The sequence below is a fragment of the Rhea pennata genome, chromosome 3, assembly GCF_028389875.1.
Source record: "Rhea pennata isolate bPtePen1 chromosome 3, bPtePen1.pri, whole genome shotgun sequence".
NCBI lineage: Eukaryota > Metazoa > Chordata > Aves > Rheiformes > Rheidae > Rhea > Rhea pennata.
In genome coordinates, this window is record NC_084665.1 from 2,585,918 (window position 1) to 2,600,323 (window position 14,406).

The 14,406-nt window shown below is 47.3% G+C and overlaps 1 protein-coding gene across 2 annotated transcripts; it reads right to left on the bottom strand.

The window, feature by feature from the left end:
• Positions 1–1,819: 1,819 nt before the first annotated feature.
• Positions 1,820–4,715, bottom strand: FOXA2 (forkhead box A2). Of its 2 annotated transcripts, XM_062573450.1 has the most exons (3): positions 4,701–4,715; positions 3,928–3,997; positions 1,820–3,082 (listed from the first exon to the last, which is right to left on the bottom strand). In XM_062573450.1, exons 2-3 carry the CDS (start codon positions 3,994–3,996, stop codon positions 1,820–1,822), a joined length of 1,332 nt encoding a protein of 443 aa, XP_062429434.1. In that variant the 5' UTR covers position 3,997; positions 4,701–4,715. The 2 variants fall into 2 exon arrangements, with proteins under 2 accessions (XP_062429434.1, XP_062429433.1); XM_062573449.1 differs by lacking the exon at positions 4,701–4,715 and having other exon boundaries at positions 3,928–4,014.
• Positions 4,716–14,406: the final 9,691 nt, after the last annotated feature.

Consider the following 14,406-nt stretch of genomic DNA (forward strand, 5'->3'; position numbering starts at 1 on the left):
AAAAAATAAAAATAAGTTCGAACGGGCTGGTCTGAGGGGTGTTTATCTGGCAGAAGAAACGTTTTACTCCCAAGGCCGGAGTGCGCTTCGGGTTCAGATCAAACCGAGAGATGTTTAAAGAAAAAAAAGCCCCCCCCCGCCACCCCGTCGGCTGCTGCTGGTTTCTCACGCATCCCCCGGCCCTCCCTACCTTTGCAAAAGCAGAGGTAGCCCCCGCGGTGTCTCGAGGCAGGGGGGAGGGCGGGCAGCGGGCAGGGGGTACACCACACACCGGCCGCGGAGCCACGACGGAGCCCCCGGGCAGGGGCGAGACGATCCTCCTCGTCCCACGGCTTCCCCGGTTTCCGAGGAGGAAAAGGGCCACGATGCATTCGTATTTCCGATGCCGAAATAAAATTGGCGGCTGAAAAGTGCAGGTGATCGCGCGGGGAGTATGGGGATCGTGCGGTGATCACACAAGTGCAGCAGATCCCCACGGTTATCTGTTCTCCCAGGGTAAGGGGCGGGGGGGGGGGGGGGTGTGGAGGGAGCGTGGCTGCAGCGAGATCCGCACCCGCCAGAGTAGCAAGCACTAGCGGTCCCGGTCGGCCACCGGGGCCCTGCGCGGCCGCAGAGCCCGGGGCTTTGCAGGGAAAAACTGATTCCGCAGGACACTTTCCTCCACGCCGGGACAGATCTGCGGGGCTCGTCGGGGAGGAACCCCTCGGGGATGCTGGCCCCCGTTGTAACTCCCTCTTTGGGCAGCCCCTCTCCTGGCCTCCCGCTCGCTACACTCACCCGGCGCGGAGATGGATCGGACCCCGGGGGTGCGGCGCCGGGGTTGAGCCTCCGCGGGAGGGAGCGGAGTAGGAGCAAGCGGCGCGGACGGGACGGGCAACTGGCACCTTCGGGGCTGGCGACCGCGCCGCGGAAAGGCGCTGGGCGGCCGCAGGGCGCCTGGGCTCGGGGCGCGTCGTGTCGCCGCCACGGCTCCCGGCCCGACGGCTCGGCCGGGCTCGCCGCCTCCGCCGCGGGAAAAAAAGGCGGCGAGTCCCGGCGGAAAAGAGATGCAGGGTGAAAAAAAAAGGCAATAACACTTTAATATAGTTCTGTGAAAATCTGGCTATTCGCTACCAGAATACACATTCATAAGCCATAAATAAAGCATACAGAAACGATAAATTAATCAGATCCAAGTAGTTTACTCTCCCGGTAACATCAAGCGTTTGTTTCAATTACAACAATCTATCCTGCTTTTTTTTTTTTTAAATTTTTCGTAGTTTTTCTCTTTTTTACCCCCCTCTTTTTGCCCCTTTTTACAACATTGCAAGACTTTTGGTCCTCTGATTCAAAACTAGCATGGTTTCACACTGAAGTAGGGTTTCATTTTGTTTGTTTTCTCATCACTTTCACACAAAAAAAATAGATATATTTATACCTCCCTGCAACAACAACAACGAAAAAATATAACCTCCCCCCCCCAAAAAAAGCCTCTCCCCGTCTCCTCACTCCTAACCCACCCCTTCCCACCAAAACAAACCACCCTACAAAGTAAACCAAGGGAATCATTGTCCCCCCAGAAACGGGTGGCTTTTGGCTGGTCGGGACCAACATGCCTTCCCTTGATGTGGATCAAGATGCTTGCAAAACACACATCAGTTGTTTCCCAAACAGATGCAAACATCCGGAGCCAACAACAACAACAAAAAGATAGATATATATGTATATGTACCGTGCTCAACAGCATTCATAGTCCATCCCTCTGCTAGGGGACTGTGCAGGGTTTGGGGTGGGATGGTTTTTTTTTCCCCTTAGGAGAGGAAGTTTTTCCCTTGCCCCTTTAGGAGGAGTTCATGATGGGCCGAGAATACACACCTTGGTAATAAGAAGTCTCTCCGGCTAAAGGGGAGGACTCTAAGCCATTTTTGTTCGTTACGGGGCCCATGGCCAGGCTGCTGGGCATAGGTGAGGCATAGCCTGAGTAGTGCATCACCTGCTCATACGCCTTGAGGTCCATTTTGTGGTGGTGATGGTGGTGGTGGTGAGGGTGGTGATGCTGCTGCTCAGAGGAGGACATCAGGTTGTTAATGGAGAACGGGTGGTTGAAGGCATAGTGGTGCTCAGGCTTGAGATGGGCATCATGAGGCAGGCCAGTGTGTTGGGTTGCCAAGAGGTGCTGCCCTGGTGAGGCTGCCGGCTCGCCAGGGCTCAGCCCTGTAGTGCCCTTCAGGTCAGCCAGGGTACGCTTGTGGTCCTGGCATGGTGAGCTGCTGGCGGGGGACTCTGCACCAGCTGAGCCCTCAGAGCCACCTGAGGAGCTGCCTTCCCCCAGGGGCTGGCTGGGCGGCTGCCCAGACCCCTTCTTGCTCCCGCCACCTGCCCCGCCGCTTGCCCCACCACTGTCCTTGGCGGCCAGCTGCTTCTCACACTTGAAGCGCTTTTGGCGGCGCAAGTAGCAACCGTTCTCAAACATGTTGCCTGAGTCAGGGTGCAGTGTCCAGAAGGAGCCTTTGCCTGGCTTGTCTGGGGAGCGGGGCACCTTGAGGAAGCAGTCGTTGAAGGAGAGAGAGTGGCGGATGCTGTTCTGCCAGCGTTGCTGGTTCTGACGGTAGAAGGGGAAGAGGTCCATGATCCACTGGTAGATCTCACTCAGTGTCAGCATTTTGTTGGGTGACTGCTGGATGGCCATAGTGATGAGGGAGATGTAGGAGTAGGGTGGCTTGGCGTGCGTATAGCTCCGCCGGTATGTCTTGGGATCCCGAGAGCGGTTGAGGTTGGACTGCCCATAAATGGGGCTCATAGAGTTCATGTTGGTGTAGGGAGCCAGAGCATTCATGGAGCCAGCTTGCCCCCCCATGGGGCTCATGCTGGGGCTTAGGTGGGCACCCATTCCTGCCACACCAGCGGAGCCCATGCCAGGCATGGCACCTGTGCCTGGGGACATGCCAGTGAGTGAGGGGCTCATGCCCGTGTTGGCGTAGGACATATTCATAGAGGTGGCAGCCGTCATGTTGGCTGTGGTGCTCATGGCCGACATGGTCATGTACGTGTTCATGCTGTTCATGCCCAGCCCTGCGTTCATGTTGCTCACTGAGGAGTAGCTCTGCAAGAGCAAACAAGAGAGAGGGAGATTTGGAGGGGAAGGGAAATAGGCAGACTGGTAACCTTGCTGGGGGTGATGGCAGATCCCCAAGTGCAGAGCCGGTATAAGCCCCCCCATCCTAATCCGGAGTACTGCTTGCAAAGGAGCTTTTGCAGCCCCGAAGCACCTTGTCCCATGGGGCAGGAAGAGTTAAAGCTCCTGCGTGTTGAAATGCTCGTTAATGAAATATATATATATATATTAAAAAAAAACAAACAAACAAAACCAGAAAAGAACAAAACGAGATCGCAGCAAGATCGATAGATCTTACTGGAAATGAACCTCGGAGTTGGAGCGAAAAGGAAGGGACATCCCTGCTCGAAGCGAGAAAAACACTCACCGGGCAGAGGAGGGATGGAAGGAAGAGGAAAAAGCAAAATGCAGTGCTGAACGCACTAACTTTTGCCTCCATGAGACGCACCCGCATCCTGCTTGCCTCTTCGGTGGGAGTTGGGGGAGGGGGAATACACACGACACACCTTCCCAAAATATCCCCCCCACCACCACCTTTACCACCACGACGTTTTCCCTCCTACTCTTGCTTTCCTCAGTCCCCCCCCCTCCCGCCCGTGGCGGCGCCCGGGGCCGAGAGCAGCCCTGCCCGGCTTGCGGGCGGCTGCGGACGCGAGAGGATCCGGAGCTTCCTCCAGCCAATATTTGATGACAAAGTAATATTATGCCAGGGCTGAGAGGGGTACAGCGGCGGGACGTGCCCCGGGAGGGGAGCGGGCCGGGCCGGGCCGGGCCAGGCCGGGGCCAGGGAGGCGAGTAGGGGCCGGCGGAATAGGCGCCGGCTTTCTCCTTACCTCGGGCTCCCCGTAGTAGTTGCTCCAGTCCGTGTGCTCATGGCCTTCCATTTTCACCGCTCCCAGCATACTGGAAGTGGAGTGCATGGCAGTTTAAAATTTAACAGCCACAACAAACGACGACAGAGAGCAAAAAAAAAAAAAAAAAAAAAAAAAAAAAAAGTCCCCAGCCCTCCCTCCTCTCTGTTGCACTCCCTCTGTCTGAGCCTCTGGAGGAGGAGGGAGGGAGGAAGGGAGGGGGGACAGAGCTGCTCTGGGGCTGGGGTTTTTTCGCTGCTGCTCCTTGGGTGGGTTTTCTCAGCGCTTGGCGGCGAAGAGTCGCCCGGAGGCGATGGAGGAGACGGAGGAGGAGGAGGGAGGAGGGAGGAAGAAGAGGAGGAGGAGGAAGAGGAGGACAAGTGCTGCAGTGACGTGGGTGCCCGAGTGATATAGCACGGAGCGGCCGGGCGAGCCTCCAATCCCCAGGTCCTCGGCTGCCCATTTGAATAATCAGCTCACACCTAGGCGGGAGAGGCTGCTCCGCGGCCCCCCGCGCACCTCTCCGCGTCCTGCCGCGACTAGGGGGCCCACCGACACCTCTGGGGCAGCGGCAGACCCCAGCCCCCCTCTCCCCATTCCCCTCACCTCAGCACCCGTGTTTCTCCCCGCTTCGTAGGGGCATCCTACAGGAGCCGAGGTCCAGCCTTTCCTGCCACCCCCGGTAGCCCCGACGGGAGCCTCTTCCCAGCGCCCCGTGCTGCCGCCGCCGCCGGCCTCCCCCCAGCCCCACGCACCTTTGACTCCTCGCCGCTGCTCGGAGGAGGTGCCTCGGGCCCACGCCCTGGGCGCCCCGACGGCTCAGGTCGCGGAGGCGCCCGGGCTCTGTCCCATCGTCGGGCCCGGGAAGAGGCGCTCGCGGCCGGGAGCCGCCGCTTCGGCTCCGTGCCGCGCCGCCAGCCCGTCCCGAGGCTGCTGGCTCAGGTACCTACAACAATTTCGTAACTAAAACAAACAGCGAGGGCAGGGGCGGGGGGCGGCGCGGCACAGTGCAGGCAAGGCGCCGTCCCGCACCCATGCGGCTTTATGTGGGCGGCCGGACCCCTCTCCTCGGCAGTCAGTAGCCGCCCCCCCAACCAGGGAAGCCCCACCGGACAACCTCCCGGGGGTCCCGGCGGCTAGGGCAGCGCCGCCCCGGCGGGTCCCCCCGCTCCGGCTGCCGGGCTGCCGCAGCGCCGGGGCTGCCGCAGCTCCCCAGGCAGCCGCGGCGGCGGCCACGGCGGGGGAAGGAAGGACGGATGATCGCTGGAAAAAAAAAAAAAAAAAAAAAAAAAAAAGGAAAAAAAGAAAAATCGTCCCACTTCAAAACCCGCTCTGCTCCTGGTTCCTTGTGGCCGCTCGCCACTCCGCCAGTAGCTCCCTCCCGCCGCGCTGCCGGGCGCGTTTGCTCCTGGTGATGTCCACCAAGAGGAGAATGATTTAATGCGATGGTCCAGCAGCGACTGAGCGGATCCTTCCCTGGGAAAGAGGAAACGGAGGAAAAAGGAAAAACCACCGTCTGGTGGCCAAACACCTCCCAGACCGGGGGCGATTCCTCTTTCAGCACCATCCTGCCGCTGTCACTGTAAAGTGTAGATCTGCCTACCCAAAAGTGTGTAACACACATGAAGCTGTTGCTGTCTTAATTTCTCCTTTTTTTTTCCTTTTTGTCTAAATGCAATCTACTTCATATTTCTATTTCTGTATCTAGCTATCTCTATCTTTAAAACACTTGGGAAAATACAAATCACTGACCTTCTTTTAATATTTTTTTCTTCTCTCTTCGATCAGTGAAGGTTAGCAATAGTTTTTTAAATATTAATACAAACCCAACAGATAACAGGATTTCATCTAACCAAGGGAGACCCAGACTAGGATAAAGTTTTCAGAAGCCTTTTCCCATGGCTCCGGCGCCTTCAAGAGCCGCTTCCAAACGGAAAAAAACAACAACAGCAAATAAATAAATAAATAAATAAATAAATAAAATAAAAATACAGCTCGGGAGGGCATGCTCTTATCGCAATAGCTACGGCGATATTCAGGCTAGTTATCTGGCAGATCCATCTCCTGTCACCTTTTCTGCCCTTAATTGGGGGAAGAGAGGGGTTGGTTGGTTTTTGGCTGAAGACTAAGGATGCAACCCAAGGATGCACTGCTACCTACGGAGGGACTCGCTTGGGAAGACGCCGAGGGAGTGGGAAAATAGTGCTTTACACCAAAAAGTGAGAGAAGCGATGCTGCCCGGTTGTCCCTCAGGCAGGGAAGGGACTGTCCCTTGTGCCCTGCAGGTTAAAAATGGTGGCGGTGCGCCCCCTGTCGCCTGCTGGCCCCAATTTTGGAGGGCTTCGGGGTGGGGTGGAGGAAGGCACATCCCAAAACCCTCCGGGGGGGTGCCATGCCTCCTTCTGCTGGGGGCTGGCTTGGATCTTCAGAAGGGCACCTGCAACTGCTGCCTTTCATTTACAAGGTCTGGAGAAATCCTGTCGCGGCTTCCTAGCCAAGGGGGCTTAGCTGCATCTCCCTGGGTGGCCTTCAGCCACTCCTTTCTTCCTGCAGACTCGCAAGCCTTCTTAGGATTTTTTTTAAAGCCTTTCAGTTCGGCACCTACTGCACCTCTTGCAGAGTGCTGCGCGTTGCTCACGTGCACAGAGATCGATCTGGCTATTGAGGCTCCCTGGTACACTGAGACAACATGATGGTGGCCAAAGGATAGGGTTTGTTTCTTTTTTTCTTTTTTTTTTTCTTTTCATGCAGTGCAACTACACGCTTTGGCACATAGCTGCAGGATGTTCTGGAGGCCAACAGAGTAAATGGATTCACAATAGGTGTAGATGAATTAGTACAGGGCAGGTCTCTTAGTCACAGTGTCTCAGGAAATGCCCTCTCCACTTGTCTCCAGAAGAGAGAAGGGTTTTTCCTGGGGAAGGAATACTCTGTGTGCCCTGTGTCTTACTTTCATCCGTTAACCATCTGCTGTGCCTGAAACAAGGTCCTGGGCTAGATTCATCTGACCTCATGTAGTCTTTCTTACATCCCTCCCCATCCCTAAGCTCTGAATTTCTCTCCAGTTGTTCTTGTCTCCCTGGCTGTGGAGGGAGCTCAGGCTAATTTTATTCCTAATTTAGACACCTTAGCTAACAGTAAGTGTGAACCAGAATCAGAACCAGAACCTAAGTCTCTACCTTCTGGATGCATCAGCGTACAAGAGACCATTGTCTCAAATCCTATGCTTCTTGTTCCTTTGGAATATCCCATAGCAGAGTGAAAAGACTGAAAAAGGAGAATTCAGTAAAGATAGCAATGTGTCTTTTGGATGCTACTAATATCATTAGTTCAAGGATCCTATCCAGTCAGCTTCCCATCTGCAGTTAACTTCAGTAATTTAGGGTAACTTGTGGTTAGTTTTAGCATATTTTTTTCCCCTGTGAGTATAAAGCATGGGATGTGAGCATGTATTTTCAACATCATTGGATTTAATAGTGAAATTCCCATTGAATTCCGTGGGAAGAGGAGAGAGGCTATACGGAGAATTTCCCAGCGCCAATAAACTCACCCACCTTCAGGCCTTGACCCTGCAAACAGATATTAACATACTCTAAGCAAGTCTGTCACCGTCACAGGAGGCAAATACATATATAAAGATTTATAGGCTCCAAGTCCACTTACTAGTCCAAGTCTTGCACTAACCACTATTTTGTATTGAGTGTAATTTCCCTGCTGATTAATTGGTCTTTAAATTTTTCTGCCATAAAATATGTGGGTTTTTTTTCTACCTCTAGTCACCCTCCCATGCATAGACATTTTGCAAAGTCGCAAAGGGGAATTGCTTTCATTCAGATTTCTGCCTAAGATATTCTAACTTCATGCTGCTCCTGGGCTATAGTAGATGGTCCCACTCTTGTTCCATCACCTAAATTTAGCTTTTCATTCTTGGTCTTTTTATTCTTGGGTTATTACTGCCCTGTGAAGCACCTTTACTGGCTTCCTCACTATCCAAGTCTCTCTCATCCTACCTCATGCTAAAGACCACTTACTTGGTTCTGAATCCTTTATAATCAAAAGAATCTACTTGCGACATGAATGACCTTTCAGTGCAAAGTGTGTAAGATTTGGAGAGGCTGTCATAAACCCTCCTTTTTTCCCTCACTCAGTGGTTAGCAGCAGCCTGGTCCACTAAACCTGGTCATGGGTTGTCTTCTGATGGTTATACATGTAAATCACAAATTCAGAAAAAAAAACCCTACATTTTCTATCCTAAAGATCACAAGATTTTGTGATTCATTACTTGACTGCAGTAGGCAATTTCAAGAGTTGTTTCAGCCCAAGCCCTGCGCTTCCTTCAAATCAGCATGGAGATCTGCTTAAAAGTCATGATATGGTTTATCTCAAGAGCATCAGTAACCAGTGCTTTGAAGAGAGGATCAAGCAGATGCTTGTAGGTTCTTACACTGCATGTTCTGCAAAGTGGGATCACTCCAGACCGGAGAAAGGATCTACTAAGTGTGTTGAGTAGAAAACAAATGCACTAGGAATTTTCAGAGGCCCTTTTTTCTCCTTATGGAATTTCCTCTTTCAGCAGCCCTTTCTGACTGTTAATCTCTTTTCTTTTCCCTGATTTGCATAGAGGGTTGCTGAGGACCACATCAACAGGTATGATGTATGTAGTGCCAGAGTCACTTCAGAAATGAAAGAACCATAATATTCATTCTGTAAATGGTTCCAGAGACTTATCAATCACACTGTGCTTCTACTTCTTCCCTGGCTATTGGGAAACATTTACAAAAAGTGTCATGGTTCTCCATTTCAGAAGAACAACCAAGACTTGAACTCACTCTTTCTCAAAGCCTCCTTATCATTTGAAGAAAAGAATAGGGAGAAATGTGGGAGATGTTCTCCCTCACAGCCTCCCAGAATGACTTGTAAATGCTTGTTGTGGGAGTCCTCTGTACCTTTGTGCAGCTCCCCTGATAGGGAATTTGGGCAAATCCATCAGCGTTAGCCCCTCATTGCTTCAGCAGGAAATTAAACACAAAGGGAGCTTCCTTCTCCATTGCTGGCTGCAAAGCCAGATGAAGTTAATGAACAATTTCCCTTGAACTTTAGTGAGCTTTAGTGTTCAGCTTTGCTCTTGTAGTCTTTTGACCCCATCAGGATGATACAAGTTTTAAAGTACACCTTGACTATGCAAAACATAATGAAAATAATTATAGATAGATATGAATCTATTTTAATCTCTATTTCTATTTTATTTCAGCTCCACAAGTGACTCATCGCTCTCTATACCTTCTGGAGTGTGCATGAAATGGAAAGCAGTTTTATGGTGCAAAGAAATCTTTAGTTTTACCCTTCCTGACTTTAAAAGATGTGAGGTGAAATTCATCCTAGTGGGAGAATTTTACCGCAAATCTGAGGACACTTTAAGAGCAAGATAGGAAAGTTTTATTCAAAGTGCTACTTTGAAATACAGGTTAAAAAATATATTGAAACATAATGAAAGACCTAGTCACCTGTAGTCTTTTAAGTTTCTAGCTGGTCTAATTTCCAGCTTCATGCACCATATGTGGAACTGCTTTTGCAAGGAATTGAGGTTTTTTTCCCAGTCTCCATGTCCAAAGCATTTTTGCATACACATCTCAGGAAATACAATGTTGAGTGACCTAGAAGTCTGTAACAACCATATCCTTGTGCTCATATATAGGCTTTGTAAAACACAGAAAAGCACTTTTTGAGATATGCGATCATGTACATTCATACAAGTGGACATACAAGAACGATGGCTTGTTTGAATGTGACTAGAAATGGTGTTTGTGGTTATGTGTGGACTAACACGTAAATCAGCAAAGGGGAATCTCCGCTTCTTTAGGCAGGCCAAGCCCTATGTTTTCTACCTCCTTTTCCCTTATTTCACAAGGGCAACCTTCCACACCTCTACCCTGAGGAAACCTATTAAAGTTAATACCTCTTAAGAGAGGAAAAAGAAGCAGTATGTGTATACACACACACAAACACACACACACACACACACACACACACACACACACACACACATATGTATACACATATATATGCTAGCCTTATAAGAAACATTCTTTAAGATATCAAAGATAACAAAAAATGAAAATTTTCTGTGGTGTCTTATTTAAATATACCTGGCTGGGTTATTGAGAAATACATAGACTATTTAAAAATTATTTCTCCTCTTTAATATTTAACTAATATTTATTTAAATTTAATTTTTAAATTACATTTTTATTTGCATTAGAAGTCATGACTCAAAGAGCCATCTCTTCCTTTTCAGAGGGTAGAAGGCCAGCTACTAGAGCAACGTTTTAGAAGCACTTGGCACTGTTCAAGGCAATCTTCATTGCTTGCTGGTTGTCAGAAAACAGGACATCAGACAACGCCACCTCACTCCTTTCAAAATAAACTCATATGCATGTAAGAGAAAGGGAGCGAGAGCACATGCTCTTGGCTCCTGTGACCAGATGCAGACCATGGCCCATCCAGAAAGGCTTGTGGCCGTTCTGCTAGGGGTCCTGTTGTCTTACTCATCTTTAGCGAGGGACAGGCACTTCTAGCTGGAAAGTCACTCAGCCTATCGTACACACCAGCTTTGCAAGGAATGGGCTACTTCTTGAAATTGCCTGTCTAAATCTGTGGTCTGCAAAGCCTCTTAGTGCTGCCTTTCTTCCTTGCTGCCTGCAACCCTGAGACCAGGGCATACAAACCATTAGTTCTTCTATGAGGTGGCTGATAGACTTCAATAGCAGTTTTCTGTAAGGTTAGGGTTATGCAGGCCATTTCTGCCCCTCCCCATGACTGAATAACATGTGTTTGTTGGGAGGAAGGGAATGTTTTCAAGCCTGGGACTCACAGTCATGGTTTGGTGGAAAGCAGAAGAGTGAGCATATAGACTCAGTTGGACGCTGAGCAGCAATAAACTCAATATTGTTTGGGTAGAAAAGAGTGAAATCCATGCACTTGCCTTTACCTTCTACTGTGCCACTGACACTGCAAAACCAGTTTGATTGGTGTAATGAAAAAAAAAAAAAAAAAGAAAAAGAAAACTTTACTTTATTCTTAACAATAAATAGGATAATCATCTCCTTTCTACTGATAATTATCATAATTAATTCAATATAATGAACTCTCCCAATTGCACTCTTGCTTCAAAATAAATGTTAGGGTTTTTACTTTTTCTTTAATTGAGGAACTGACTGTCCTGTGATACAGAAATGTAGCCTTTGCCCTGAAGAAGAGAGGCATTTTAATAATAACAAGGAAAAGGAGTCCACACTGCTTCAGATCTTGTTAGAGACAAAAGACAATTAGTAGCCAGCCAGGCAGGAATAGAGACATCCTTGTTTGCTTGTACAATACGACAGCAATTATTACCAGGTTTTATTGAGGCCATTCCCTGATAAGGCATTAAAATTATGGATAAATCAATGTACTGAGGTACTGGAGGAAGAGGCTGCACTAGATTTTGCAGAACCTGGGTGAAGGAACAGTTTGGTTTCAGCCTGGGAAAGGAAAGAGTTAGGGGTGGAGTTGGGACAGAGCAAGGGGAGCTGTGATTGCTACTGTGAGAGGTGGCATCTGCAATATTCACTGTTATTTTTCTTTTTTTAGTGATAGGGTTTTTTCATTAGAATCCTTGTAAGTAACTCTTTGTAAGGTCAGGTGACTTTGCTGGACTAGTAACTTCCCAAGGAGCATCTCAAGGGCTTTCACCCCAGACACACAAAACAGATGATGGAATTATTACTATCTACATTTCTGAAAAAGAGAAAAATGATAAAGCAAGTTTGAGTGTCTTCATCAAAGTCCTCTGGATAGTCTTGTGGCAAAGCTGAGAAAAGACCAGATCACCAGCATGGCAGTCCAAAGTTGTAATCATAAGGCCAGTATTCGCTATTGTTTCATAAAAGCATTTCAGGATCCTGTTTCTGTAAATGTTTTGAAAGTTTCTGAATGCAATGTAATTTCTACTGGACATGTCAGGAAACAACATGCTTTGATCATTCAGTGATGCAGATGGGAACTGTTTCAGTAAGCGTCATTCCACATTGGAAGAATTTTTCACATATCTGTTGAGCTATCTACACAATAAAAAAGGCTGTCAGCTGTGGCACCACCAGGGAATTAGTACAATTACACTGTATAATATTTACTTAACTATTTGAAGTACTCTACAGCCAAGTCTCTCCTAATTAGATTCAACATTTAATGGGGCTTCTTAATTCATGAAAATGTTTTCCAAGGCTTTAACAAGCCTAATAAAGGAAGAGTCAGAAGTATATAAAATTTTTGTAATTTTAATATCTCATCAAGAGTCCAAGGGTATCTAATCTTCTTCATACTGGAATGACATCCACTGGTCCCAGGTCATCACCTGGTTGTCACATCCAGGGTCACTGAATAGCTCTAGCCACACGCATTCTACATTCTCCTGAATTTCCTCTAGGCTTCCTATAGATTTATCTGGATCACTGAGCTGTGAAGATGCCCAGGATTATGGTTCTGCTGGTGCTTACCTCTCTAGAGACTCTCTGTCCTTCTGAGCTCTTCTACATCAGGAATTAGATAACATCTATATGGATACACCCCAGATAATCTCAGTTATCTGATGTACTTATCCAAGGGGCAGGCAGAAAACTCTGATCCCTTGCCAGGTTGCATGAAGGGAATCAAGGAAGTAGGTAACAGGAAATCCCATGCAATTGACTTCGTTATTCTTGCTATCTTTTGCTTCTTATCTACGTGTCTGTCTTTCGCAGATGCACATTACCTGTGTGAAGTTGTAAACAGTGTTTCCTCAAAGAGTAGCCATATTCTGGGTAAAAATGCAAAAAGCAGTTGAATTTGTTGGAAAGATTTTATTCCAGTAGATATTCACGTGAACTGGATGTAATTTCTGAAATCATCTCTTGCTATCCTTTACATATCATGTATACCCAAGACACAGTAATCATGTACAATGTAATTTTAAAAAAATCATAGGAATTTTGCATTGCCAAGGCCAAGATTTCACCCAAGCACTTTTCTGAAGCATGTGTGCTAGTTCAATGTCTTGTCTCTAAACCAGTTATCTATTACAAATCCCTGGAGATGCTTCTGGAAAATAGATACAGTAGCTACTAGGTCTTTACTGGAGACATTCAATTCTGCAGCAGTTTTTACATCTGTGAAATTGTAATCCAGAATGGTGCATGGATGTTGGTATGAACTGTGAGTTCATACATATGAGCTGTGGAACTGCAATCCCTGACAGTTTCACTACTCATCACAGAGGTGGGCAGAAATTTGTTTACCATCTTTCACACAAAGTGATATATGAATAGTTAGGTCATATTTATTGTTTCTCAGTGATTCTGTCTCAGACAAACTTAGTTCAGTGTGCAAAGTATTTTTTTTTAATTATGGAGATTAGCAAATTTAATCTGAGATGTAAAAGCCTTCCTAGATTTTTTTGTTGTTGTTGCTTTGGATCTGTCACTGGCAATACAGATGCTGCTCATCACCTGATGCTCTTGAAGTGGGGAAGCCAGGATTGCAGGAGTAGAATTTAATCTCTTTTGGCCAGGAATTGTGCATATCCAACTGCAGTTCTAAAGTCCAGATTGACTTTACAGGAATGAGAAAGATCTTTTTCTTGTTAACTTGAGCAAATTTCATTGAAAACCACTGAGAGATAATCACATAACACAAAATTTTACTGTGTTATAGATCAAATTTTGGAGAAGAATCTATCTTCAAATTAATTGCATCATATTGTACAATGAAGAAAAAAGAATCTGACGTATGTATGTGCACACATTCTTGAATATATGAATATTTTTTACAAAAATATTTTATAAAAATACAGAGGTTTGATGAGCTAATTAAGACTTAGGCTACTGACTCTTGAAAGAGAAAACAAGAAATGACCATTTAATTCAATAATACTCACAATTTGATGAGGGCAAATAGTTCAGAAGGACAATTTGGTTAGTCCAAGCAACCTTTTCTGTTAGTCATGACCCTTCACCAACAATGGGGCCTTTCATCGACTTCCCAGAGTTTGGGGTTTTCTGATGAATACCCATACATACAGTGGATATGAAATGGAAATTAGTGCAATTCGATTTTTTTTTGCTACCTGGTATTAACATTTGACAGAGCTCAGCATTTCAATGTTCAGTTTTCATTCAAGTTCTCCATTTCAGGAAAGGGAATGGAAGGCATACCTTGGGCAGTTTCAAGCAGATTTATGGTGGCCATGTCGGGAAAATGTGGAAATGTCCTTACCAGAGGTCTTTAAGATGTAAGTAAAATGGTCTCAACATACCCCTAAAAGCAGGGGGGAAAACTCTATGGCTTCTTGAAGAGTCTTTTCAGAAAGCTCCTGTTTTATTTTTGATGCTTCTTTTATAAGAATATTTATAAGAATACAGAGATTTCCTCTCTGTATTCTTATAAATA

Coding starts and splice junctions, on each gene's coding strand:
- FOXA2 (XM_062573449.1), bottom strand. CDS start 4,014: ATGCACTCCACTTCCAGTATGCTGGGAGCGGTGAAAATGGAAGGCCAT. Junction 3,083..3,927: donor ACTACTACGGGGAGCCCGAG/GTAAGGAGAAAG, acceptor TTGCTCTTGCAG/AGCTACTCCTCAGTGAGCAA.